This window comes from Scyliorhinus canicula, chromosome 15, assembly GCF_902713615.1.
Source record: "Scyliorhinus canicula chromosome 15, sScyCan1.1, whole genome shotgun sequence".
Taxonomy (NCBI): domain Eukaryota; kingdom Metazoa; phylum Chordata; class Chondrichthyes; order Carcharhiniformes; family Scyliorhinidae; genus Scyliorhinus; species Scyliorhinus canicula.
The window spans coordinates 13,788,049-13,813,055 of NC_052160.1; the positions used below are offsets into that span (position 1 = coordinate 13,788,049).

The 25,007-nt window shown below is 45.0% G+C and overlaps 1 protein-coding gene across 5 annotated transcripts in view; it reads right to left on the reverse strand.

Moving 5' to 3' along the window:
• zc3h7a (zinc finger CCCH-type containing 7A) overlaps positions 1–25,007 on the reverse strand; it is a 115,691-nt gene that overhangs the window by 82,789 nt on the left and 7,895 nt on the right. For 2 of the 5 annotated variants that reach the window (XM_038819672.1, XM_038819668.1), the window contains exon 2: positions 5,595–5,700. In XM_038819672.1, the coding sequence (XP_038675600.1) occupies positions 5,595–5,662 (68 nt within the window). In that variant the 5' untranslated portion in view covers positions 5,663–5,700. Of the gene's footprint in view, positions 1–5,594; positions 5,701–15,731; positions 15,886–16,204; positions 16,433–16,844; positions 16,969–25,007 lie in introns of those variants that run through there. The other 3 variants (XM_038819669.1, XM_038819671.1, XM_038819670.1) reach the window with 3 other exon arrangements.

Below are 25,007 nucleotides of genomic sequence, written 5' to 3' on the forward strand. Positions count from 1 at the left end.
CCATTGCACCACCGTGCTGCCCCTTGAATCTTGTATGTCTCAATAAGATTTCAGTAACTTGCTTAACATAACCAGAACAAGGTTATAGCAAACTTTCAAAGTACCGCAAGAGGCCAGACAGTACAGTTCATTCAAAATCCCACGAATGTCCACTGTGTGACTTGTTGATGGGAAAAATAGAAGGAGGGATAGAGACTAAGCTATGCATGACTCAATATAAAAGATGATCCACCAGATTGTACAACAGGTTCAGGATCAAAGGAAGTTCATCCTTCAGGTTGGCGCTTCAGGCCTGAAGAGAACATTTACAGCAACACATACATTTGCTCAATTATATGGCTAAGGAGGCCAAAAAAAAAATTTTTTAATCCCCAGACTTTGCTAAATTAACTGATCTCGGTATAACAGCGGTATATTTCCATAACTATCCTCTGGTTCCTTGTCTTGAGGGAGGAGTGAAGGGGGGGGAAAAAACAAGGTTCCTGCATGTTAACAATCCAGTAACTTCTCCTGAGAACTGGGTGAGAATCGAATTGGGTGCAGCTACAGCACTTCACATGGTTACAGAATTTGCTGATAATGACTGTCAGGACTTGTGTGTGAATAATTGCCCCTTGGGGAAGTGCATCCTAGTCGGTCAGTGTTTTCAGCAGAGGGGAGGGATTGGTCAGTAAAAAAGAAGAAAGTGACTGCTAACATTTAGGTAATGTGGAGTGTGAGTGTGGGCAGCACGGTAGCATGGTGGTTAGCATAAATGCTTCACAGCGCCAGGGTCCCAGGTTCGGTTCCCGGCTGGGTCACTGTCTGTGCGGAGTCTGCACGTCCTCCCAGTGTGTGCGTGGGTTTCCTCCGGGTGCCCCGGTTTCCTCCCACAGTCCAAAGATGTGCAGGTTAGGTGGATTGGCCATGCTAAATTGCCCTTAGTGTCCAAAATTGCCCTTAGTGTTGGGTAGGGTTACTGGGTTATGGGGATAGGGTGGAGGTGTTAACCTTGGGTAGGGTGCTCTTGCCAGGAGCCGGTGCAGACTCGGTGGGCTGAATGGCCTCCTTCTGCACTGTAAATTCTACGTAAATCTATGTGAGCTTTCCTCAGTCAAGGGAGGCAGGCATGTTCTTAGGCTTCCAGCAATCTAAGAATCTGACTTATTACTACTAGTTTCCAAGCCGTCCTCACTAGATTTATTATTTAACATAATTTTAATTAGTTCTCTTTACATTACTGAATTTACGGGCCGATAAAAAAAGCTGAAGTTTTCTGAAGGAATAGATTATCAAAGTAATTTTTGCCTTCAGATATTGTGCCCTTTATTGTGACGAAGCGCTCTTTAATTTACCTGAATGAAATTCCACCCATGGTAAAGTCAATTCACTTGGACCACAAGCTTAATTTATCGACAAAACAGAAATAATACCAAATCAGTTAACACTGTACACTGGATATGTGTGGTAGACACCATACCAAAATCTTTAAAACCCATCAACCAAAATACAAAAGTCTGCCTGACACAACAATAAACACCAACAGCAACATTTTCAAACAAAACTAACTTAATAACTTGATAGCCCAGATCTTCACATCACTAACCGTTGACCCAAGATACATGTTCCTGTGGAAGTTCCAAAGCTCTGACCTCCGTGGGAAGTCTGGAATTCCGATGGGCAATTCCCCTGCTCCCCAGGACTCTCTGCGGATGTCTCAGACTCAGGGTCGGAAACTTTGAACAGTTCTGCAGTACTTACCTGGACGGTTACCCAGGAAATGACAGATTGAAACTTAAGTCTAACTCCTGGGTAACTACAGACCCCCAAACCCCCACTATCTCCTGACCCAGCTACCCCATCCAACCACACTAGCCCCCAACCACCCAAATTTGCCTCTGACACAATTTGACAGGCCCGACACAACCCAATTAGCCCTCGAAAAAATGTGCCTACCCCCCGTACCCTAACCTGACTACCACTCCCAACACGGCCTGACCACCCCCAACCCACTCGTCACCCTACTTACTCACCTACCAATTCATTCATTTGCCGCAATCTGACATGCATTGCTGAACTGCAGAAGATCTATCCAGGCCTATATGTTACCAGTGGAGCTACATCCACAATTTCCTGTAGTTTACCCAAATTATTTGCCATACAACACCTACATCAATCAACGGCATATTTTCTATCCCTGAGGTTGACAAATAAAGGGTCAGACGAAAGCACAATGGGATCATTTTGCCATGCAAACTGTGACATCAAGCAAGTTGCTTCCATCACAGAATGTTATATAACACACAACACCATTTGCCACCAACAACGCATTCACCAAAACAAAGTGATTAGGGAAACAAAACTGCTTTTCAGCAGTTCACCAACGTGATCCATCTGCTGCCAACATAATCAGATCTAATCAGAGAACATGACCTGGAACGTCAGCTCAGTTTCTCTCTTCACAGATACCGTCAGACCTGCTGAGTATTTCCAGCATTGTCTGGTCTTATAAAAATCTGTGGATAAAAGCAAATGACTGCGGATGCTGGAAACTGAAACCAAAACAGAAAAATGCTGGAAAATCTCAGCAGGTCTGGCAGCATCTGTAAGGAGAGAAAAGAGCGAACGTTTCGAGTCCAGATGACCCTTTGTCAAAGCTTATATAATCTGTCTGGGCCTCAGTATGAGCGACAATGTGAAATTTGTGACAATCTGTAGTAATCAATTAGATAAAAATATACAAATAAGCATTGTGAGGCAAACAGATCTTACCCATTTTATTATATAATACAATTAAAAGTAGTTACAAAAAAGAAACTGGGAAGTCAAACATTCCTTTGATAGAATTTTTCAAAACTTCACACCTGCAATCGGAAATGTCCACACAATTACTGGAAATATTACTGAACATGCCACACAGGGTGTAACTTGTTGGTTGGAAAAAAGAAAACTGAAAATCTGTATTTGCAAGCTGCTGAGGTATTTGACTTTTGAACTGTTCCTCATTCTATTGCCGATTAATTTATACTTAGCAAAAAAACACTCATGCAGGCAAGTGGAGAGTATTCCATCACACGCCTGACTTGTGCCTTGTAGATGGTGGACAGGCTTTGGGGAGTCAGGAGGCGAGTTACTCAACGGAGAATTTCAAGCTTCCGACCTGCTCCTGGAGTCACGGTATGTATATGGCTAGTCCAGTTCAGTTTCTAGTCAAATGGTAACTCCCCCCATGGTTTTGAAAATTGGGGTTTCAGCAATGGTAATGCCAGTCAATGTCATGGGGTGATGGTTAGGTTATCTCTAGTTGGAGATGGGTCTTTGCCTGGCACTTGTGCGATATGAGAACTCTGTGCGGAGTCTGCACGTTCGCCCCGTGTCTGTGTGGGTTTCCTCCGGGTGCTGCGGTTTCCTCCCACAGTCCAAAGACGTGCAGGCTAGGTGGATTGGCCATGATAAATTGCCCTTAGTGACCAAAAAAGGTTAGGAGGGGTTATTGGGTTATGGGGATAGGGTGGAAGTGAGGGCTTAAGTGGGTCGGTGCAGACTCGAGGGGCCGAATGACCTCCTTCGGCACTATATGTTCTTTGTTCTATGATTGTGACTTCACATTTCTCAGCCCAAGTCTGGATATTGTCCAGGTCTTGCTGCATTGCGACATGGACTGCTTCAGTGTCTGAGGAGTCACGAATGGTGCTGAACATTGTGCCGTCATCAGCAAACGTTATGGAGGAAATGTCATTGGTGAAGTTGCAGATAATGGTTGAGCCGAGGACACTAACTTGAGGAACTCCTGCAGTGATATTCTGGAACTCAGATGATTGACCTCCAACAACCACAACCATCTTCCTCTGTGCATTCCTTTCAACATTTTAAGACAAGGCTGAGGAATTCCCAACGATCTTCAGCCAGAAGTGCCGAGTGGATGATCTATCTCGGTTCTCCTCCAGAGGTCTCAGAGCATCTCAGAGGTCAGTCTTCAGCCTTCACTCCATATGATATCAAGAAACGGCTGAAGGCACTGGATACTGCAAAAGCTCAGGGACCTGACAACATTCCGGCAATAGTACTGAAGACTTGTGCTCCAGAATTTGCCGCACCCCTAGCCAAGCTGTTCCAGTACAGCTACAACACTGGCATCTACCTGGTAATGTGGAAAATTGCCACGGTACATCCTGTATACAAGAAACAGGACAAATCCAACCCAGCCAATTACCGCCCTATCAGTCTACTCTCCAGCATTTGCCAAACCCACGGGAGGAGTCATTAACAGTGCTATCAAGCAGCACTTACTCAGCAGTAATCTGGTCACAGACGCTCAATTTGGGTTCTGCCAGGGTCACTCAACTCCTGACCTCACTACAGCCTTGGTTCAAACGTGGACAAAAGAGCTGAATGCCAGAGGTGAGGGGAGTGTGACTGCCCTTGACATCAAGACAGCATTTGAGTATGGCATCAAGGAACCCTAGCTAAACTGGGGTCAGTGGGAATCAGGGGGAAAACTCTCCACTGGTTGGAGTCATACTTGGTACAAAGAAAGATGGTTGTGGTGGTTGGAGATCAATCATCTCAGCTCCAGGACGTCACTTCAGAAGTTACTCAGGGTAATGTCCTAGGCCCAACCATCTTCAGCTGCTTCATCAATGACCTCTCTTCCATCATAAGGTTAGAAGTGAGGGTGTTTGCAGATGATTGCACAATGTTCAGTAACCATTTGCGACTCCTCAGATAATGCAGCAGTACATGTTCAAATGCAGCAAAACCTGGACAATATCCAGGCTTGGACTGACCAAGTGGCAAGTTACATTCATGCCACACAAGTGCCAGGCAATGATCATCTCCTTCATGAGAGGATTCAACCATCGCCCCTTGACATTCAATGACATTACCATCACTGAATCCCCCACTATTAACATCCTGGGGTTACCATTGATCAGAAACTGAATTGGACTAGCCATATTAATACTGTGGATTCCAGGGCAGGTCAAAGGCTAGGAATCCTACGGCAAGTAACTCACCTCCTGACCCCTCCAAAGCCTGACCCCACCATCTACAAGGCACAAGTGCAATGGAATACTCTCCATTTGCCTGGATGAGTGTAGCTCCAGCAACACTCAAGAAGTTCGACACCATCCAGGACAAAGCAGGCCGCTTAATTGCTCCCCCTTCCACAAACATTCAAACCCTCCACCACCACGAACAGTGGCATCCGTGTGTACCATCTACAAGATGCACTGCAGTAACTCGCCAAGGTTCCTTAAGACAGCACCTTCCAAACCCACGACTGCTACCATCTAGAAGGACAAGAGCAGCAGATACTTGGGAACCCCACCACCTGGAGTTTCCCCTCCAAGTAACTCACCAAATGGAAATATATCGCCGTCCCTTCACTGTCGCTGGGGCAACATCCTGGAACTCCCTCCCCAACAGCACAGTGGGTGTACCTACACCTCAAGGGCTGCAGCGGTTCAAGAAGGCAGCTCACCACCACCTTCTGAAGGGCAACTAGGGATGGGCAATAAATGCTGGCCTAACCAGCGACTCCCACATCCGGTAAATGAATTTTAAAAACTTTGGTGAACAGTAAATTTCAGCACATTGCTTAGGAAGATACTTACTGGATAAACTGTAGTCCTTTCTGAATTTCTTGCCACCTATTACTTCTGTCCTTGGGTACATTGGACATGTTATCCTTTACATCCAATTCCTCTAATGACGCTGATTCTGAGTCAGAAAGGAAAAAGATAAATCATAAAAAGCCACACAAATGATTTCTCATGATCTCCTTATTTCCTAACACTATAAAGTTAAATTATTTTTTTTACAAATTCGTACAAATTGAATGCACTAGATTTTATATCAGTATTGTTTTTATCATGTATTAAATACACTTTAAATGGCAATCAGAATTCATGATTACAGCATGTAAAATGCCACAATACACTTTCAAAATTTGTCAGAACATTTTAAGTTTTAGCCCTATGACTCAAGGTTTTCCTTAAACATTTCACACCTGTCTCAGGCATCTATGACAGGCTCAAGACCATATACTATGACCATCCTAAGGCTTGTGTTCAGTAAACAAATGGTAGTTTTAAGAGATTTATATTTGTACTGCAAAACGTTAGAAATAAGGTACAGTTTGAAGTGTGTTTAAGGTAAAACCTATAATTAGTTTCATGCTGGACAAAGATGTTAGTATGTGTGGGAGTTGGTTGCGTTCCAACTGTGTTTCTCTTCTGCTCAGAGGGGATTTAAGGTGTGAAGAATAAATAGAATACACAGGGGTTGCTTCACAATTGGAGGCCCTTGTAAGGTATAAAAAACATTTACGTCTTAGCTGGCTATATTGCAGTTCGAGACAGGACATTGGGGATTGAACATCTCTCAACCCTGCCAGAAGACTGGGCAGGACAGGAGTTGCAAAAAGGCAGCATTCCTAAAATACAAGTTACAATACAGATTACCAAAGAATTGGAACACAAAGAATTTAAGACAACTGAAGAGGACAGGAACCAAGGTATTGTTCAGAAGCATTCATGGGTAAACAAAGGGTTCTGAGTAAAAGAGACAATTGCAGTAACCACATTTCAAGTGGGGCAGCAGACTTCAAATGTAAATCCAAGGTCTGATGCTATTTTAATACAGTCTGGGAATCGAGAGTTAAAATTGTGAACGGTTTGTGCAGCAGTCAAGACAAAAAAATCTGGAAGGTGTTGGTGCAAAATCCTGGACTGAATTTGCTGATAAAAATGGAGTGAAAGCTTTGTTTCAAAGTGACATTTGTAAAACCTGGACTGGATTTCGGAATAAAAACCACTAAAGGAAAGTAATATGAAAGAAGATTTTAAAGATTTTGGGAGTGGCGTTTGGAAAAACCCATGTGACAATCATGCGAGGGTGGAATTCCGAGGAGAAATCTACAGACACTAACTTGGGTTCAGAGCAGAGTGCATGTATTTTTCCAGTCACCATCCAGTATTTTCATGTTTAAATGTTTATCTTGTTGTTAAAACTAATTAGCAATCCCGCGACTCTGATCCTCCGCATTTTATTTTTAAAAACGTTATGGTCTTTTGAGCCAGGGTTCCATTCTGGGATCTTCCTGTCCAGTCGTAGAATCAAACTGGGATCATAATACTTGTTATGTACAGAAATGAGAAACATGCTGGAAACCATCCGCCGGGCTGACAGCATTTGCAAAGTGAGAAGCAGAGACCTGACAAAGGGTCAATGACCTGAAATGAGAACCCGGTGTCTCAACACACGCTGTCAGACCTGATGAATATTGCCAGCATTTTCTGTTTACTTCAGATTTTCACCATTGGCAGTATTTTTCTTTTGTTATACGCTGTATGATTCAAGGCTGTTCATCATAGAAGCAGAGTTTACAGCAGATAGACGGTGTCTGTGGCGACTCTTTGCAAGAGAAATTCAAAACCAACCCGAATGCTATGATTCTTCATCTCTTTTTACTCCATGCACCCAATTATAAAATCCACAATGAACCAAAATGTGGAAAAAGAAAACATACTTTGTCAAATTTCCCCATGGCTTACAAAAAAAAACTTCAACTAATTTATAGCAGTGTTGGCATAGATATTCCAGTTACATTCAAGATCAATTAAATATAAACAACACTTTGCCATCCTGAGTAAATGTGCTGCCTTGAATCTGACAATCACTAAATATTTATCCTTCAGCTTAGCAGCAACAACGGGGCAACGCATTTGCATCTTGCTCCCTATTATATAAAAGGTTAATGGCATTAAGCGATCAATAACAAAAGTATAAAACAAGTAGACCATCAAAACTCCAAAAAGCCACTTGACCGATAATGACGACAATTGTCAAACTTGAATACTGGGAAGAAGGACATGGTGTACACAAACCAATCCCGTTGTATTCTAATCTTTAGCATTGTATCTCTTTCAGATAGACACTTGGGATATTTTAAATAAGCATTCTGCATCCCTCTCAACTGTTACAACTAAGAAAGCATATCCATCCCAAGGAATTTTAATCATTGTAAAAACAAATTAGCACAATACTTTCAAGCAATTAACATCAGACGGTTCATGCCAAGTGAGCAGAATAAGCAAAACAAAACCTTTAAAAAGAAGATTTTAAGCTATTAAAAGAACAATTTATTTCTGGAGTTCCACAAATTCTACGAAAACATGGATATAGAAGGGCCAAAAAGTTGCACATCAGCTTAGTAGAAATAGAACAATTTTTATCAAATATAAAAGTTCCTTGCTGAATTACTATACAACAGATCACAATGCCAACGATCAGTAAACAGATGCAAAGGCAAGTCGTACCATAATGCAAGTAAATATTAAGCCAAACATGATCATAGAATTCCGTAATACTATATCTTTTTTTTCCAAATATTCTTATTAGGGTTTTGACATTTAATTGTAAACTTTACATAACAGGTATTGTGGTTCAGGCAGTGATGTACAAGCAAACTTTCCTCATCTCTGCCTGTCCTGTTTTCCTCGAGTGCTATCGCATCCCCACCCACACACCCCACCCTCACCCCAATGTTCTTCTCCCTTTCCTTTCTATTCCTTATTTTATGACGTGTTTCTCCCCCACCCCACTTTATTGGTTGCTGGTTACATCTCAGATGGTGTGATTTTATTTTCTCCAGCCTGAGAACAGACAGCCAAGGGGTGGTGCAGCCTTGGGTGGTGTTGCTGATCGCCCGCCAAGCAGGAGGCCCCGGCAGGCGATCAGGGAAGCAAAGGATGGGGAGTCAGCCCCCCTTCCCGTGAAGAGCACTGGCTGTCTGATACCCCGAAGATTGCCACTATGGGCACGGCTCCACCCGCACTCTCACAACCCTGGACATGGCCTCAAGGAAGGGTGTCCAGTACACGACAAGTCTGGGGTAGGACCAGAACATGTTGTGGGTGTGGTTGGCTGGGCCTCGCGGGCAACACTCACACTTGTCCTCCATTCTGGGAACAACCCACTCATTTGTATTCTGGTTAAGTGTGCCCTGTGCACCACCTTTAGCTGCGTTAGGCTCAGCCATGCGCATGTGGAGAAGTTTACCCTGTGCAGTGCTTCGATCCGAGTCCTCCTCCTATTTCCTTGTCTAGCTTTCTTCCATTTCTTTCTCGTCTCATCCAGATTTGAGCGTACCTTCTCCAATACATGTCCGCGCAGTTCTGCTCTCCTCGTTCACCCGCTTTCAGTAGTTCTTCTAGTAATGAGTGTCCTCGTATCTGGGGGTATGGGGGTTTCCTCAAAGAGGAAGTTTTATCTGTTCATACCCTAGGTCATTCCTTCTCGTGATGTAACTTGCCCGTGAGGTCCTCCAGTGTCGTTACTCTACCGTCCATGTACATGTCCCTAACTGCCAGCATCCCCTCTTCCCGTCTCCAAGTTTTGAAGGAGGTGTACATTGTTGCAGGGGTGAACATGTGATTTTTGCAGATGGGGGCCATCGCGGTTAGTCCAAAGTGCTGTCTAATTTGGTTCCACAACCGGAGTTTTGATGCGATGGGAAGGGATGGGGGTGCGATTGCAGTCAGCGCTTGGAGGATGTCCCCGTACAGCTCTCCTCCATCCTGACCCACTCCGCTCCCGGTTACGTGACCCAACCCCGTACCCTTTCTGCGGTGGCCACCAAGTAGTAGAACTGGAGGCTCGGCAGGGCAGGCCTCCCACATTTTTTCTCCTTTGTAGGACTTTCTTCCTAATACTCAGGCTCTTCCCTTCCCTCCCCAAACAAATGCCATGATTAGTTTGTCCACTGTGGTGAAAAAGGCCTTGGGGATGTAGATCTGGAGGTCTGAACAAGGAAGAGGAACCTGGGTAGTACTTTCATCTCGATAGGCTGCACTCTCCCTACCAGGGAGAGTGGGAGTGAGTCCCACCTTTGCAGGACCTTTTTACCTTTCTCCACCAGACTCGTCAGGCTCCCACTATATAGAACATAGAACAGTACAGCACAGAACAGGCCCTTCGGCCCTCAATGTTGTGCCGAGCCATGATCACCCTACTCAAACCCACGTATCCACCCTATACCCGTAACCCAACAACCCCCCCCTTAACCTTACTTTTTTTATTAGGACACTACGGGCAATTTAGCATGGCCAATCCACCTAACCCGCACATCTTTGGACTGTGGGAGGAAACCGGAGCACCCGGAGGAAACCCACGCACACAGGGGGAGGACGTGCAGACACCACACAGAAAGTGACCCAGCCGGGAATCGAACCTGGGACCCTGGAGCTGTGAAGCATTTATGCTAACCACCATGCTACCCTGCTACCCTATATATTATTTTAATACAACAAAAAGCCAGACGTCATTTTGCGAGATGCAAGACTTCATTTTTGCACAGATGCACAACAATCTTAAATCCTGTGCGCTTTTGAATGTGAAACTAATCAAAATATTCCTATCTACAAAGTTCTCTACCTGTGATTTTGAAGAGACAAAGCTCTACCGTCACATATAATTCTGTATTTCATTGTAAAGCATTAGCCTCCTTACAAAGCAGCCCTGACAACTTACCGTGAGCAAGGAATGCCAGATCGGTCCCATATAATCAGTAGGCAATAGCTACTCTGCCCGGGATATATGGTTTCAACAAAAAGCAACAGAATAGGGTCACTTCACACAAAATACTACGATAAGGGATTGTTTGTGGAATGGTACAGCTCCATTCCTTACCAAATAGACAGAGAAACAAGCAGTGCAAATTATGATATGCAATAAGAATTTGATATGGCGATCATGTCAGTCATGTGCCTTAATGACTAGCTTGGGGAACTCCAGTCAATGCAACTCTGACTTCACAAGGTATGTGTTTTGTTCTGCTCTTGACGTAGCATAAGCTGCTTCCTTGATGTGCACTCTGACAAAGGAAGGTTCAGACTTGGAGATAGCTTTAACACATTTATTAAACTGTTAACAATTCTCCTATTTGGATTCGACTCTCCTGTTAATCCTGCTATAGCTACTCAGACTATCTAACCAGTCTGCTACAATCCACGTGGTAGGTGTGATGTGTTTCAAATCAACCCTGTGTACTCACTGAGAGTCACACTGGAAAAAGGAAGATCATGTGTGCTGTGTCCTTTTATATGGGTTGGTGTAATGCCCCCCTGTGGTAGTGTCACCTCTGTGTGTACCTTGAATGCCCATTGGTCGTGTCCTATCTTGCTGGCGTGTTGGTTGAATGTGTGTGTCATGTCTCTGGTGCTCCCTCTAGTGTCTAGCTAGTCTACATGTATTTACATTAACCCCTTGTGTATTTACAGTGATGCATATCACCACATCCCCCTTTTTTTCATGTTACATATTTTCTGTGCAGTGTTAAATCAAAATTGTACAAAAACAGGTAGATAAGTGATGCTCTGCACAAATCATGATAACAGTGATCATTAAACAATAAGTCCAACTCATATGTACGAGTCCAAAATCATAATTATTATGGTCGAGTGTCTTTCTATTTGGTTGGTGAGGTGGTGATGTCGATGGTGGCATTGCTTTGCAAACGCCGTCAGTGTCCCTGTGCCTAAGGAACACATCACATTGTTGTCTGATTTGGAGTCTTTTTTTCTTCCGATGCTTGTGGTAGTGATGTATGCAATCTGTGTTGTCCTGCCATGGTATGTCATTGTACTGAGCTGAGCAGTAACAGTGTCCCTCATGGACAGAGTTGTACCATGCCGTGCCAGTCGTTGTTCCATTGTTGTTGTCTTTGTCGTGCTTGATGTCGACGTTGGTGTCTTTGGTACGCTTCTTGTTATCGTCTTTGATGTTGTTGTTGTGTTGGTTGGTTTTGTTGTCGTGTTTGCTGTGCTCAAGGACCACACTCTGGATAATACGAGTCCTTCACACAGTTACTCGTGTCAGCGTGCTTTGTGGGATCTGCTGTTTACTTGAGCGTGCCGTCACTGAGTTCGCGGCGCTCCCCGTCTGGATTCAAGTCCAGCTTACTTGAATCAGCTTTGGCTTGTCGATTCTCCCCGTCTGGAGTCTGGTCTGTTTCACCTGAGTCAGTTTTGGCTTGTCGATGCTCCCAGTCAGGAGCCCTTTCTGGTGCACCTGAATCAGCTTTGGTTTCTTGTCACTCCCTGTCCGGAGTCATTGCAGGTGCACTTGAATCTTCTGAGGTTTCTTGATGCTCCACGTCTGGAGTCAAAACATTCAGGAATGCATTTGCGTGTGGAGAAGCTCGAGCAAATGAGGTTTGAAGTAACGTGGTGTCACCGGAGTCACCAGTAGTCTCACTGTGATTGTCGAGTGCCTCTGTACACACTAGCTGAGGTCTGTCACATTGCACATCTTGTATGGGAAGTGGGATGCCATCGTCACTTGTCGCACATAGAGTGGGTAGAGCCTCAGTATCTTGTTGTTCACTTGAGCTGGGTAGACTGTCAGAGTCTTCTTCTTGTTCACTGGAGCGTGGTAGACTGTCATAGTCTTTCTGTTGTTCACTTGAGTGCGGCAGACTTGCACCGTCTGCTGCTGGTTGCTCAGAAGAGGTTGCTAGACCCTCATCGTCTTGTTCATGCAAGGACTGCGCTTTGGAGTCTTGCGTTGCTTCTATCGTGGAGGCTGTCCACGAGCTCGCAGTGGAGGCTTGCGTCACTCGAGTCGATTTGTGTGTGGAGCCGTGCAGTTGTCTCGCTGTGGAGTCTTTCATCGCTTTCTGTGCGGAGTCGGGGATCCTGCGTGGTGAGTGGACCACTCTCTGTCTGGCAGCAGGCTGCTCTCTGTGGGCTTATACCGCTCTCTGTCTCTTGGTGTCAGGCCACAGCATAATCCTGCACTCACGAGTCGGGATGTTATATGTGCTGGGCTGAAGATTCCCCAATCTGAAGACCTCGTCGTCGGGGTCTTCAAAGTACAACACGTCTAGTTGCGGTTCGGATTTGGTACTGGGGTAGCCACCTCCCAAGGTGAAATCTTCGTCTGAGTCGTTGTCTTCTAGGACCATATCATCATGTTTTGTGTCGGAGCTCGCATTGGGATCGCGATGTCCAAAGAAGAATTCAAGGTCTGAGTCATAGTCTTCAAGGACTGTATCATCTCTTTGGGCGGTGCTAACTGCTTGTTGCAGGGTCCTGCGGCGGTTACTTTCAGCTGCTGGTCAAATTTCAGGCATTGTGCTGTCGTTCCAGGTGAAAGAATCGGGTTTTACGGCTTTAAAACTTTTTTTCGTGTTTTGGGACATTTCCCCTTTAAGTGGGCGTGGTCCGGGGCCTCTGACATCACAAAGCATGTGACGTAGGTCGTAGGTAGCGATTGCGCATGCGCACATCGCTATTCCCTTACTGGGGGCCTTTTTCGCAATTGCCCATGTGTGGCTTCTCGCGCATGTGGAAACGTACCTTCCCATTCTGTGCTCTTCTCGCGCAACTGCGCATGCGCAGCACCTTTACCAAGATGGCAGCAATTCAAAACTTGCTGATTTCTTCAATGGAAAGCCTACCTTTGCCTCGTGGTGAGTCTTGGTGCCTCTTTTACTGTTTTTTCTTGTATGTTCCTCGCAGAATTTTTGGAATTTGTCCAGGACTGCCTGGAAGTCGCTCTTGTTTTGCCCCTTTGAGTATTTGACGGTCTGGAAGATTTCAGCTGCTTCTGGACCCGCGATGGTAAATAGAAGCTTTATTTTCTCTGCATCCGCCACACCATCTAGGTCGGTGGCTACTAGATAGATCTCGAATCTCTGCCTGAGCCAACGCCAGTTTTCACTGAGATTGTCTTGGAGCCTGAGCTGCTGTGGAACCGGAATCTTGAACATCATCTTGCCTGGCTGCTGTTGCTGGTTGTCACTGTTCGCTGAGTTGTAATTATATGGATTTAACAGTTCACTCACTGGTACCATTTTTTCTTATGCTCTTGACGTAGCATAAGCTGCTTCCTTGATGTGCACTCTGACAAAGGAAGGTTCAGACTTGGAGATAGCTTTAACACATTTATTAAACTGTTAACAATTCTCCTACTTGGATTAGACTCTCCTGTTAATCCTGCTATAGCTACTCAGACTATCTAACCAGTCTTCTATAATCCACATGGTGGGTGTGATGTGTTTCAAATCAACCCTGTGTACTCACGGAGTCTCCACTGGAAAGAGGAAGATCATGTGTGCTGTGTCCTTTTATATGGGTTAGTGTAATGCCCCCCTGTGGTAGTGTCACCACTGTGTGTATCTTGAATGCCCATTGGCCGTGTCCTATCTTACTGGCCTATTGGTTCAATGTCTGTGTGTCATGTCTCTGGTGCTCCCTCTAGTGTCTAGCTAGTCTACATGTATTTACATTAACCCCTTGTGTATTTACAGTGATGCATTATCACCACAGTATGTTGTGTGTGTACAACTTTTACATCAAAATCAATCTAACAAGATAGGCTTGCATCAGTCCATGTTTGAAAACTGAAGAGTGTCAGTTGCAGTGTCTTGATGGCATATGCTGCAAATGGGGTCTCAATCCTCGAAGAAAATACAAACATATCATTTTGACAAGATTCTTCAAAGCTCTTAGCAGATACCCATCTAGGTCCATCTCGTTTAGGGATACAGTGAAACAAACCGAAGGATCTACTTATGTGCAACAGCAGGGCAACAAACAGATCCAGAATTGCTAAACTGTTTAGAACTGTATTGTATTCAGATTACTTTAAATGCATTAGGCATTTAGCTAGTTTGTGTGTTAGTTCGTCTCCTTGAGGAAATGAATATCACAAAGCAATAGGATGCAACTCTTGCTATTATTTAAAGGCTTTTTGTTGCATAACTGGAAAATAATGCAGAATGAAAGGCTCGCAACCTCTCAGGCACAAAATCCTCAAAAGTATCAGATCACATTACAGAATTGTTACAGCACAGGAGACAATTCTGTCAGTTATATCACTGCATTATCGCTCAGACAGAGAGCCAGAGCAGACAGAATGCCTCCCCCACTTTTCTCCTTTAATCTTTATTATTGTCACAAGTAGGCTCACGTTAACACTGCAATTAAATTACTGTAAAAATCCTCTAGTCGCCACACTCCAACACCTGTTCGGGTACACCGAGGGAGAATTCACCTCATAAGCTCGTCTTTCAGGATTTGTGGGAGGAAATCGGAGCACCGAGAGGAAATCCAGGCAGACACGGGGAGAACGTGCAGACTCCAGTCACCCAAGGTCAGAATTGAACCTGGGTCCCTGGCGCGGTGAGGCAGCGGCGCGAACTATTGTGCCACCCCTGTAACCTCCTCCAATTTTGGTCCCTTGCAGGTCTCATTCCTTTAGCTGCCGAGGTCCCGAGGTTTGGAACTCCTTCCTTAAAACGCCTTCTTTAGGGAGTTCTTTAAACCTTACTTGTCCTAATATCCCAAATTTTGATTCATCAATGCTTTTGTGAAAGTGAACCATTTGGCTATGATAAAGGAGTTACATGAATGCAAGTATTGGAATGAACATATATATATATACATACATAAAATATATGCAAACAAATATAAACTATACATATATCTAATTCCAAACGTTTCCCTACTTGGTAGAAAATATCAAAGAGCAAAACAAAAACATTTCCCAGATTTGTTTTTGCAACTTGACATACTGCAAAGGAGCTGCATGAAAAAATAACTTATTACATTCTATTTCAAATATATAACCTGCAGAATAACATTGGGGGGGGGGGGGTCACACTAAAAATTGAAATGATCTCAGCCAAATTCCTGGACTTTTTTTTGGGGGGTGGGGGTGGGTAAAGCTGAACGCCCGCTATTTACCCTCAGGTGAAGTACGAAGTTCTCCATGAGCCAGCGTGGCGCCCGCCGCCATATTCCGGTGGCAGCAGGCGGCCTCTCAACTTCAGCCCGGGGCTCTGCGGCCTTGTCGGCGCTTTCGGCAGCCGGGGCCGCATTTTACGCTCCGAACCGGATCCCTCCCTCCGGGGGGGGGGGGGGGGGGGGTAGGCCAGGCGGCGCCCCCTCCCCGTTTAAGGAGTCCACCAACCGGCCCCCGGACTGTCACCGAGCGAGCGAGCGACCGATCCCCCCACCAAACCCGAGCTGCTGCAACCCCGGCCGCGGTTGTCAGGGGGGCCCCGGCCGCGGTTGTCAGGGGGGCCCCGGCCGCGGTTGCTAGGGGGGTTCGCTTTTGTTCGGCGGCTCACGCGCCAGGAGGCTGGAGCTGCTGCAAGTTGCCCCAGGACGCGGTGGGGTGGGGGGTATAAAATCGACAGTGGGATGAACGCATTTACCTTGCTCGTTTGGTGCCTTTTGTCTTTGCCCTATGGTTCGTGTCTGCCCTCCCCGCCTCCTCTCCGCTCTTTCTGCATGCACCTTATTTTATTTTTTCTCCTGGACCAGTAACGTGTCTTTTCTCATTCTTCGCGGCAACAACCGCCACCTACAGAGCGATACTGAGCTCAAAACATTGCAAGTAGCGCTGCATGTGGAACAGGGCAACTCAAAACCTGGCAGCCAACAATAATTGCAACGCGGGGGGGGATTGGTTACATCGTGTAAATCACATCAAAACTCCAGCCCATCTCAAATGTTGTTGCTGAAATCGCGCCATAAGGGGTTTGGAGCAAGCATCTTTTAGTCTAGCTTCTGATTTGGCATTGCAAGGACGTTTGCAGTGGTTCAAAAACAAAGAACATGGTCACGTCCAGAAATCAAAGTACCAGCATTTTTTTCTCTTCCAAACAAAAATGCCAGCCGATCCCAAAATGTTGCTCATTGCAAGTTTGGCGGTTTTCTATTTTCTAACCAAAAAGGTATACATATTAACTAACAAAGCGAAACAGAAAATAGGAAAGGGGGTAGGTCATCCGGTCCTTGAATAATGTAAAATATATTATTCTACTGCCAAGGTGGAACTTTGTTTCAACTAACCTGCGCCTTTTCTTTTAGTACCAGAGAGTGCAATCCCTTCAAATCCAGTGTGCATTGTTCTCGATTTAATTGCTATTTGAGCAGGAGCTCTTGCAGCTTGGAACGTGCTCCTCAGTTTAAAGGTGTAACTCAACAACCTAACCTAGCATTTGGAGAATGTTTTGCACTCGCTCGCCCGTGGCGAGTCATGTGCTTTAAAATAAAGTGAATTTTAAGTGGCACGATTCCAGCTGAGTGAACAGGTATGTTTGGGACAGGGCTGCCTTCTTCATCAGGGTTGAAGTACAAGGTGCAGAAGCAGTTACTGGTAACGGGAAAGTGGACAGTCCTGTTGAGCAATTCTAAGGAATGTAGAAAATAAGGACAGAACGGTGGCGCAGTGGGTTAGCACTGCAGCCTCACGGCGCCGAGGTCCTTAAAAAAGGAATGTAGAAAATAGGGGCAGGAGACCATTCGGCCCTTCGAGCCTGCTCCACCCTTAACATAATTTCCTTCATAATATGATTGCATTTTACATTCAGTATGAGGGAGAGAAGAGTGGATCTGAGACTATGCTTTTAAACTTTAAGTACAAATGATAATGAGGGCATGAAAGCTGAGCTGGCTAACCTGAATAGGCAAATTAGGTTAAGGGACAGATCAATAGAGATGCAGTGGCAAATATTTAAGGTGAAATTGCAGAATAGATTAATTCCAGTAGATGAAATTGCAGAATAGATGAGTAAGAAAACGTCCAAGGGACAGACCCACTATCCATGGTTAACCAGAAAGGTTAAAGATAGTATCAGACTTAAAGAAAAAGCAGATAATTGTGCAAAGATAGGGGGCAGATCAGAAGATTGGGCAGAATAAGGAACAGGAAAGGGTGACTAAAAGATTATTAAAGAGGGAAAAATTAGAGTGCAAAATAAATCTGGCCATAAATATAAAAACAGATGAGAGCTTTTGTAAATACTTAAAGAAAAGTGTTAACAAAGTGAGCATTGGCCTGTAGAAAGTGAGTCTGGAGAATTGGTAATGGAAAACACAGAGATGGCAGGTGAATTGAACAGGTTATTTTGAACAGTTTTCACTATAGAGAATACAAATAACATCCCAGTAGCAGAAATGGAAGGCATGGTTGCCAAATTTGCTGATGACCGAGGATAAATAGGAAAGTAAGTTGTGAAGAGGACAGTAGGAGGCTGCAAATAGATACAAATAGGTTAAGTGAGTGGGCAAAGAGGTGGCAAATGGAATACAATGTGGGAAAATGTGACATTTTCCATTTTGGTAGGAAGAATAACAAAAGCATATTATTTAAATGGAGAGTGATTGCAGAGGGACCCAGGTGTCCTAGTGCATGAATCACAAAAAGCTAGTATGCAGGTACAGTAATTAATTAATTAGGAAAGCTAGCATTTATTGCAAGGGGAATTGAATACAAAGTAGGGAGTTTTTGGCTTGGGTTGTTCAGGGCACAGAGCACAAGTGAGACTGCATTTGGAAAACTGTACAGTATTGGTCACCTGATTTAACAAAAGATATAAATGTATTTGAAGCAGTTCATAGGTAGTTTACCAAACTAATACCTGGAATGCATGTGTTCTCAAATAAGGAAATAGGCTTGCGTCTGCTAAAGTTTAGAATGTTAAGGTACTACTTCATTGAAACATACAAGATCCTGAGGGGTCTTGACAGGGTGTATGTGGAGAGGATGTTTCCTCATGTGGAAGAATCTGGAACTACGGGTCACTGTTTAAAAATAAGGGGTCTCCCGTTTAAAATGAGGATGAGGTTATACCTTTTCCCAGAGAGTCGTGACTCTTTGGAACTCTCCCTGAAAAGGTGGTGGAAGCAATCTTTGAATATTTTAAATGCAGATCTGGATAGATTCTTGGTAAGCAAGGGGGTAAATAGGTTATTTGGGGGGGGGGGGGGGGATGCAGATTTGACCTTACTATCAGATCAGTCATGATCTTATTGAATGGCAGAGCAGGTTCGAGGGGCTGAGTGGCCTACTCCTGCTCCTTGTATGCTCATCTGTAGATGCAATATGCTAAACTGAAAGAAATACATGTATATTGATGTTTTACCCAGATGGGGCCATGGACTTTGAGAATGGAGGAGGTAAAAAGGAGGACATTGCTTTTCCCGGGCTTGTATGGGAAGGGGTGAGGATAATGGAGTGGACCAGGGTGCCACGGAGGGAACAGTCTCTTCAGAATGCAGAGACACGAGGGGAGTGGAGGATGTTTGATGGTGTCAGAAATGGTGAAGGATGATCTGTTGAACGTGGAGGCTAGTGGGTAGAAGGCGAGGATGAGGGGACCCCAATTGTGGATCTGTGAGGATGGGGAAAGGGTGGGAGCAGAGGTTCACCTTTTCTGCCGATACCATCTTTCACACCAATGTTCCCCATATACTTTCCTTTTTCCTCAATCAATCCTCCACCATGGCTGAAAGAACTCTCAACCATACTGCATCTTCCTCACCTTAAATATAAAGATTTTGAGTGCCATCTCTCTGTATTTTGTTGATGACCGGAAAGTATCAACAATCTGATGATTACATTTAATTAATCACAGCTTTGTATCAAAATATAGCATTGTGAACAAAATGCAGTGTTCCTCAATTCTGCATTCCCCACCCTCCAGTCTGCTCATTCACCTCCTCAGCTGTCCATTATTTTCCCCCAATATTTACGTCGCATTTTTAAAAAATTTGTTCATGGGATGTGGGCATCGCAGGCTGTGCCAGTATTTATTGCCCATCCCTAATTGCCCTTGAGGCAGTTAAGAGTCAACCACATTGCTGTGGGTCTGGAGTCACATGTAGGCCAGACCAGGTAAGGATGGCAGATTTCCTTCCCTAAAGGATATAGAATCATAGAATTTATAGTGCAGAAGGAGGCCATTTGGCCCATTGAGTCTGCACTGGCCCTCGGGAAGAGCACCCTACCTAAGCCCACACCTCCATCCTATCTCCGTAACCCACCTTTTTTCTTGGCCACCAAAGATGTGCAGGTTAGGTGGATTGGCCGTGATAAATTGCCCTTAGTGTTCAAAATTGCCCTTAGTGTTGGGTGGGGTTACTGGGTTATGAGGATAGGGTGGAGGTGTTAACCTTGGGTAGGGTGCTCTTTCCAGGAGCCGGTGCAGACTCGATGGGCCGAATGGCCTCCTTCTGCACTGTACATTCTATGATCATGGCCAATCCACCTAACCTGCACATCTTTGGACTGTGGGAGGAAACCGGAGCAGCCGGAGGAAACCCATGCAGACATGGGAAGAATGTGCATACTACAAAGAGTGACCCAAGCCGGGAATCGAACCAGGGAGCCTGGAGCTGTGAAGCAATTGTGCTAACCACTGTGCTACCATGCTGCCCGACAATGGTTTCATGATCATCATTAGACTTTTTTTGATTCCAGATATTTTATTGAGTTTAAATTCCATCATCTGCCGTGGTGGGATTCGAAACCCAGTCCCCAGAACATTTTCCCGGGTCTCTGGATTACTAGTCCAGCGGCGACAATCCCACAATGTCACCGCCTCCCCAATTTCCTAGATACTCAGGATCATAAGCCATTTGCTTGCAGCAGCCGTTAACTTAAATACTCACCGCCCGATGCCCCCGGCTCGAATACTACTCCATTCCAGCCAAGTACTTCTTTACCTCACCCCCTATTTGCTGTCACTTTATTGCTCACCCATACTCTCTTATGTGTCCACTTCCTCCCCAGCTATTTGTGAACCTTCAGTTGCCCGTGTCCCAGCTCTGGGATACCCTTCCCACATTGCTGCCTCACTTTCCAGCTGTTAGGACAGTCTCTTAACACTCTGTGATTGAACTTTTGGCCATCTGACCTCAAATCCCCTTTTGTGCCTCAGTGTCATTTAAAAAAAATAATGCTCCTGTGAAATGCCTGAAGTGTTTCAGTGTGTAGAAGCCTCCATATGTCGGGCAGCACGGTAGCATTGTGGATAGCACAGTCGCTTCACAGCTCCAGGGTCCCAGGTTCGATTCCGGCTTGGGTCACTGTCTGTGTGGAGTCTGCACATCCTCCCCGTGTGTGCGTGGGTTTCCTCCGGGTGCCCCGGTTTCCTCCCACAGTCCAAAGATGTGCAGGTTAGGTGGATTGGCCATGATAAATTGCCCTTAGTGTTGGGTGGGGTTACTGGGTTATGGGGATAGGGTGGAGGTGTTGACCTTGGGTAGGGTGCTCTTTCCAAGAGCCTGTGCAGACTCGATGGGCCGAATGGCCTCCTTCTGCACTGTAAATTTTATGATATGAACAGTTGCTCTCAATATTTTCTCAAATTATTCTGACCAGAGAAGGCTGTGGAGGCCAAGTCACTGAATATATTTAAGAAGGATTTGCATTGAATTCAAGTGGCAACATTTGCCGTAATTCAAACCCAGGATCCCAGAGCATTACATTGAGCCTCTGGATTACTAGTCCAGTTACAGTATCAGTACGCCACTGCCCCCTCTTAAACTGTGCAAAGGCAATATCTGCACATAATTGGTAAAGTGTAGAAAATACGCATTCTGAAATCTGTGCAATTTTACTAGAGGTGTTGATAAGGATAATCTATCATATTATTAATTTTTTTGTGGATAGTGTTGTGTAAGCAATAGATTGTGGTGGGCTTCTTGTTTCAGCTAGTGTGTATGGGCGACGGAAACAAAAATTCGGATCACTTAACACTTCAGATAAAGACAATTCAACATAACAAAAACAAAACATCATTCTGGAAGATCCTTAACAACACATTGCTGCAATGGCTGACTGCAATCAAACACAATTACAAAATCCTCAATACAAAAGCAAAATACTGCGGCGGTCCGCAAATAAAAGTGAAATCCTGGGAATATTCAGGTCAAACAGCTTCTACGGGGAGAGAAGTGAGTTAACATTTCACGCCACAGCTGCTGCCTGACCTATTGAGTATTTCCATTCTTAGGAATTATAAACTCACATTGCATGCTGCCCTATCTATTTGTCAAATAGCAAATTTGTGACTCACCTCAATCTAAAACTGCCGCAAACACAGAGATGTTTTAGTTATCAACACACTTCTTTTCAAGCATGCTATTGGAATGTAAATTGCATTTACTGGTGTTATAATCACAGTATAGTCAATCACCTGATACAAAATTCATCCTATGCACTTATTTTTCCTGCCATCATTGCAGGAAACAACAAAGCCACATTGTATATAACCACATTCTTCCGTGGCTCCTCACATCAGCTGCTCACGATCCCCTTCCCAAGCCTTTGCCAGTACCATTTCGTCAGAGGGTTGCTGATGTAATTGACCTGGTATTTAACCCTCCTTTACTTTGGGGGAACTGTCTTATCTATGCATGTGTTCCCTGACTGCATAACAGCTACATTTCTGTGTTGCTCCATGGTTTACTGACCTTCATGCTCAAGGAACACTGCCATCTGCAGCAGGAGATGAGAAATGTATCGGATAACAGGGGAGTTCCAGGAACCATTAAAGTCTACAGAGGGTTATGGGCAGCACGGGTGCACAGTGGGGTTAGCTCTGCTGGCTCACGGCGCCGAGGTCCCAGCTTCGATCCCGGCTCTGGGTCACTGTCCGTGTGCAGTTTGCATATTCTCCCCGTGTTTGCGTGGGTTTCGCCCCCACAACCCAAAGATGTGCAAGATAGGTGCAAGGGCCATGCTAAATTGCCCCTTAATTGGAAAAAATGAATTGGGTACTCTAAATTTATAAAACAAAAGTCTACAGAGAGTTTAAATGAAATAGCATCCAAACACAGGAGCTAAATTCGGAATGCAAGATCAACTATGTCCACTGATTAGGAGACAGGTAGAATGCCAATTTTGTGCTGCCAGTACATTTTAATGATATTGGCGTACGGACAGTAATAACCATGTTGTTGAGTGGCTGGATGCATCAGTTGGTGGGGGGGTTAATATTGCAAGGGGCTAGCAGCATCTAAAACAACCCTGCCCCTTTTAAAGGGGAGGTGCCTTGTGGCTGAAGTTAGGTGCTGACAGTCGTGCAGGAAGTGAATCAGACCTGGGAGATGTTGCCAAATGACACCTGGGAGAGACTCAAGCTGCAACAGTTTTGGACCCTGCACTGGAGACCTTGGGTGAAGGAGTTGCAAAGGGAAGTGAGGTGTCCAGTCCCTACAAGGAGTCGAGAGGCCCTTCAGCACGTGCTGAGAAGGCACTGAGAGCAGATGGTGAGATAGTGCCAGCAGGCTAGCCAGGGGACCTGGATGCTATGCTGCAAGTTGCCCAAAAACCTGAGTCGACCTGTCAAGGCTCAGTGAAGGAATCGTAAAATTCTATCTCCAACCAATTACGGCACTAGCTTTAGACACTGTTCAACTCACCACACCCCGTGACTCACCGTCCAAATATTTCCATGAATCAGGACTCATAGCTGACATTAATTTGCTCGAAGGGATCAAGTGCACAAGGGGTTGCACACTGGGAGTCATCAATCATGTTGTTAGCGAACAGCCCTTGTGGCTCAGTAGCCCGCCTTTGGTTTGCCTGGGCATTGTGGTCCAAATCGCACTGAGACAGTAGACAGTGGCTAAATGAATGCTGTCTGGACGCCAGCTATTAACTTTCTATGGTTGAACATTGAGAGAGCGCAATCCCTTTCGATTGCAGTATAGAGCAGCGTTGACGTGCAACACCAGAAGTTTGTCCAGCTTTGCAATGTCCCCGTCTGTTCATTCTTCAAGTCATGCCGAATTCCAACGGGAATTCCTACTCGCACACCCGTGTCTCGAAGCAACTGCTTTGTGTGGAAACCTTGAAGTCAGCAAAAAAAAAGCTCCTTCGGCAGCAGCCTCACCACACTCTGGAGATTTTTGTAACTTTTAACAACTGTACAAAAGATCCAAGCACTTAAAAGAATCACGGCAATAACCAGATGAAAATCAATCAGAAACTATCCTGAAAGTTGTGGTGATCAAGTTAAATAGTGCTGGTGGGAGGCAGGGTTCCTTCCTGCTGCTCAGCACCTGTGCAACTGTGTGATGTTACAAGGGGGTATTAGATGGAGGTCGTGATGCAAAGTGCTGTGTTTGTGTGACCTACCTCTTCACTCACCTGGTGAAGGAGCTGCGCTCCGAAAGCTCATGATTCCAAATAAACCTGTTGGACTTAACGTGGTGTTGTAAGACTTCTTGCCATGATCCAAAGTTGCATCGTATCGAACGAGCATTGAATGTTGACGGACCTCGTGACACATTGTGTCTGCATTGTGTGCCATCACTCTCACCAGTATGGTACCTGCCACAATGTGCTCCAAAAGTGGACACCCGTGCTGCAGTGCGACATTTTAGAGCTCCCAAGGGCATTTGCAGTGCCTAAAAACAGACACAAACAACCCCAATTGCTCACCCTAAACCTTTAAAGCGGGTTAGCGTTGACCGGGAATAAACAGCTAATGTAAAACTATTCTGTTTTCAAAGAGAAACATTTTAAAAAATGGTTCAGCAGCAGCAATATAAAGGTTTTTTTTGCATATTTTTCAAACAGCCTGACTCAGGTCTGTGATATTGTGTTAATTACACCATCCACTCTAACATCACCTTTGTGATGTGAAATCTTTCCATTAAACTTATGTTAAATCTAAGTCAAGGTTCACCCACTGGTGGTTCCGTACTAATGTCGGCTAAATAGGATTTTTGTATTAAATGCAGAGTGGCAAAGCTATGATATAATGTGGGCCATCCACGTGGCCCACATCCCAAGTCTTTAGCTTACAATGGGTACTGTTGGAAAAAGGTACTTCAAAACAAAAAATGGAGAAAGGAAAAGTCATGAATTTTGGGTTAACCTGCATCTCTTTGTGGCCAGCTACACGGTAGCATTGGCAGTGACCAAGAGATAACCAAAGGGCAGCACAGTGGTTAGCACTCTTGCTTCACAGCGTCAGGGTCCCAGGTTCCATTCCCACGTGGGTCACTGTCGGTGAGGAGTCTGCACGTTCTCCCCGTGTCTGCGTGGGTTTCCTCCGGGTGCTCCGGTTTCCTCCCACAAGTCCCCCGTCAAAAAAGACGTGCTTGTTAGGTGAAGTGGACATTCAGAATTCTCCCTCTGTGTACCCGAACAGGCGCCGGAGTGTGGAGACTTGGGATTTTCACAGTAACCATTGCAGTGTTAAGCCGACTTGTGGC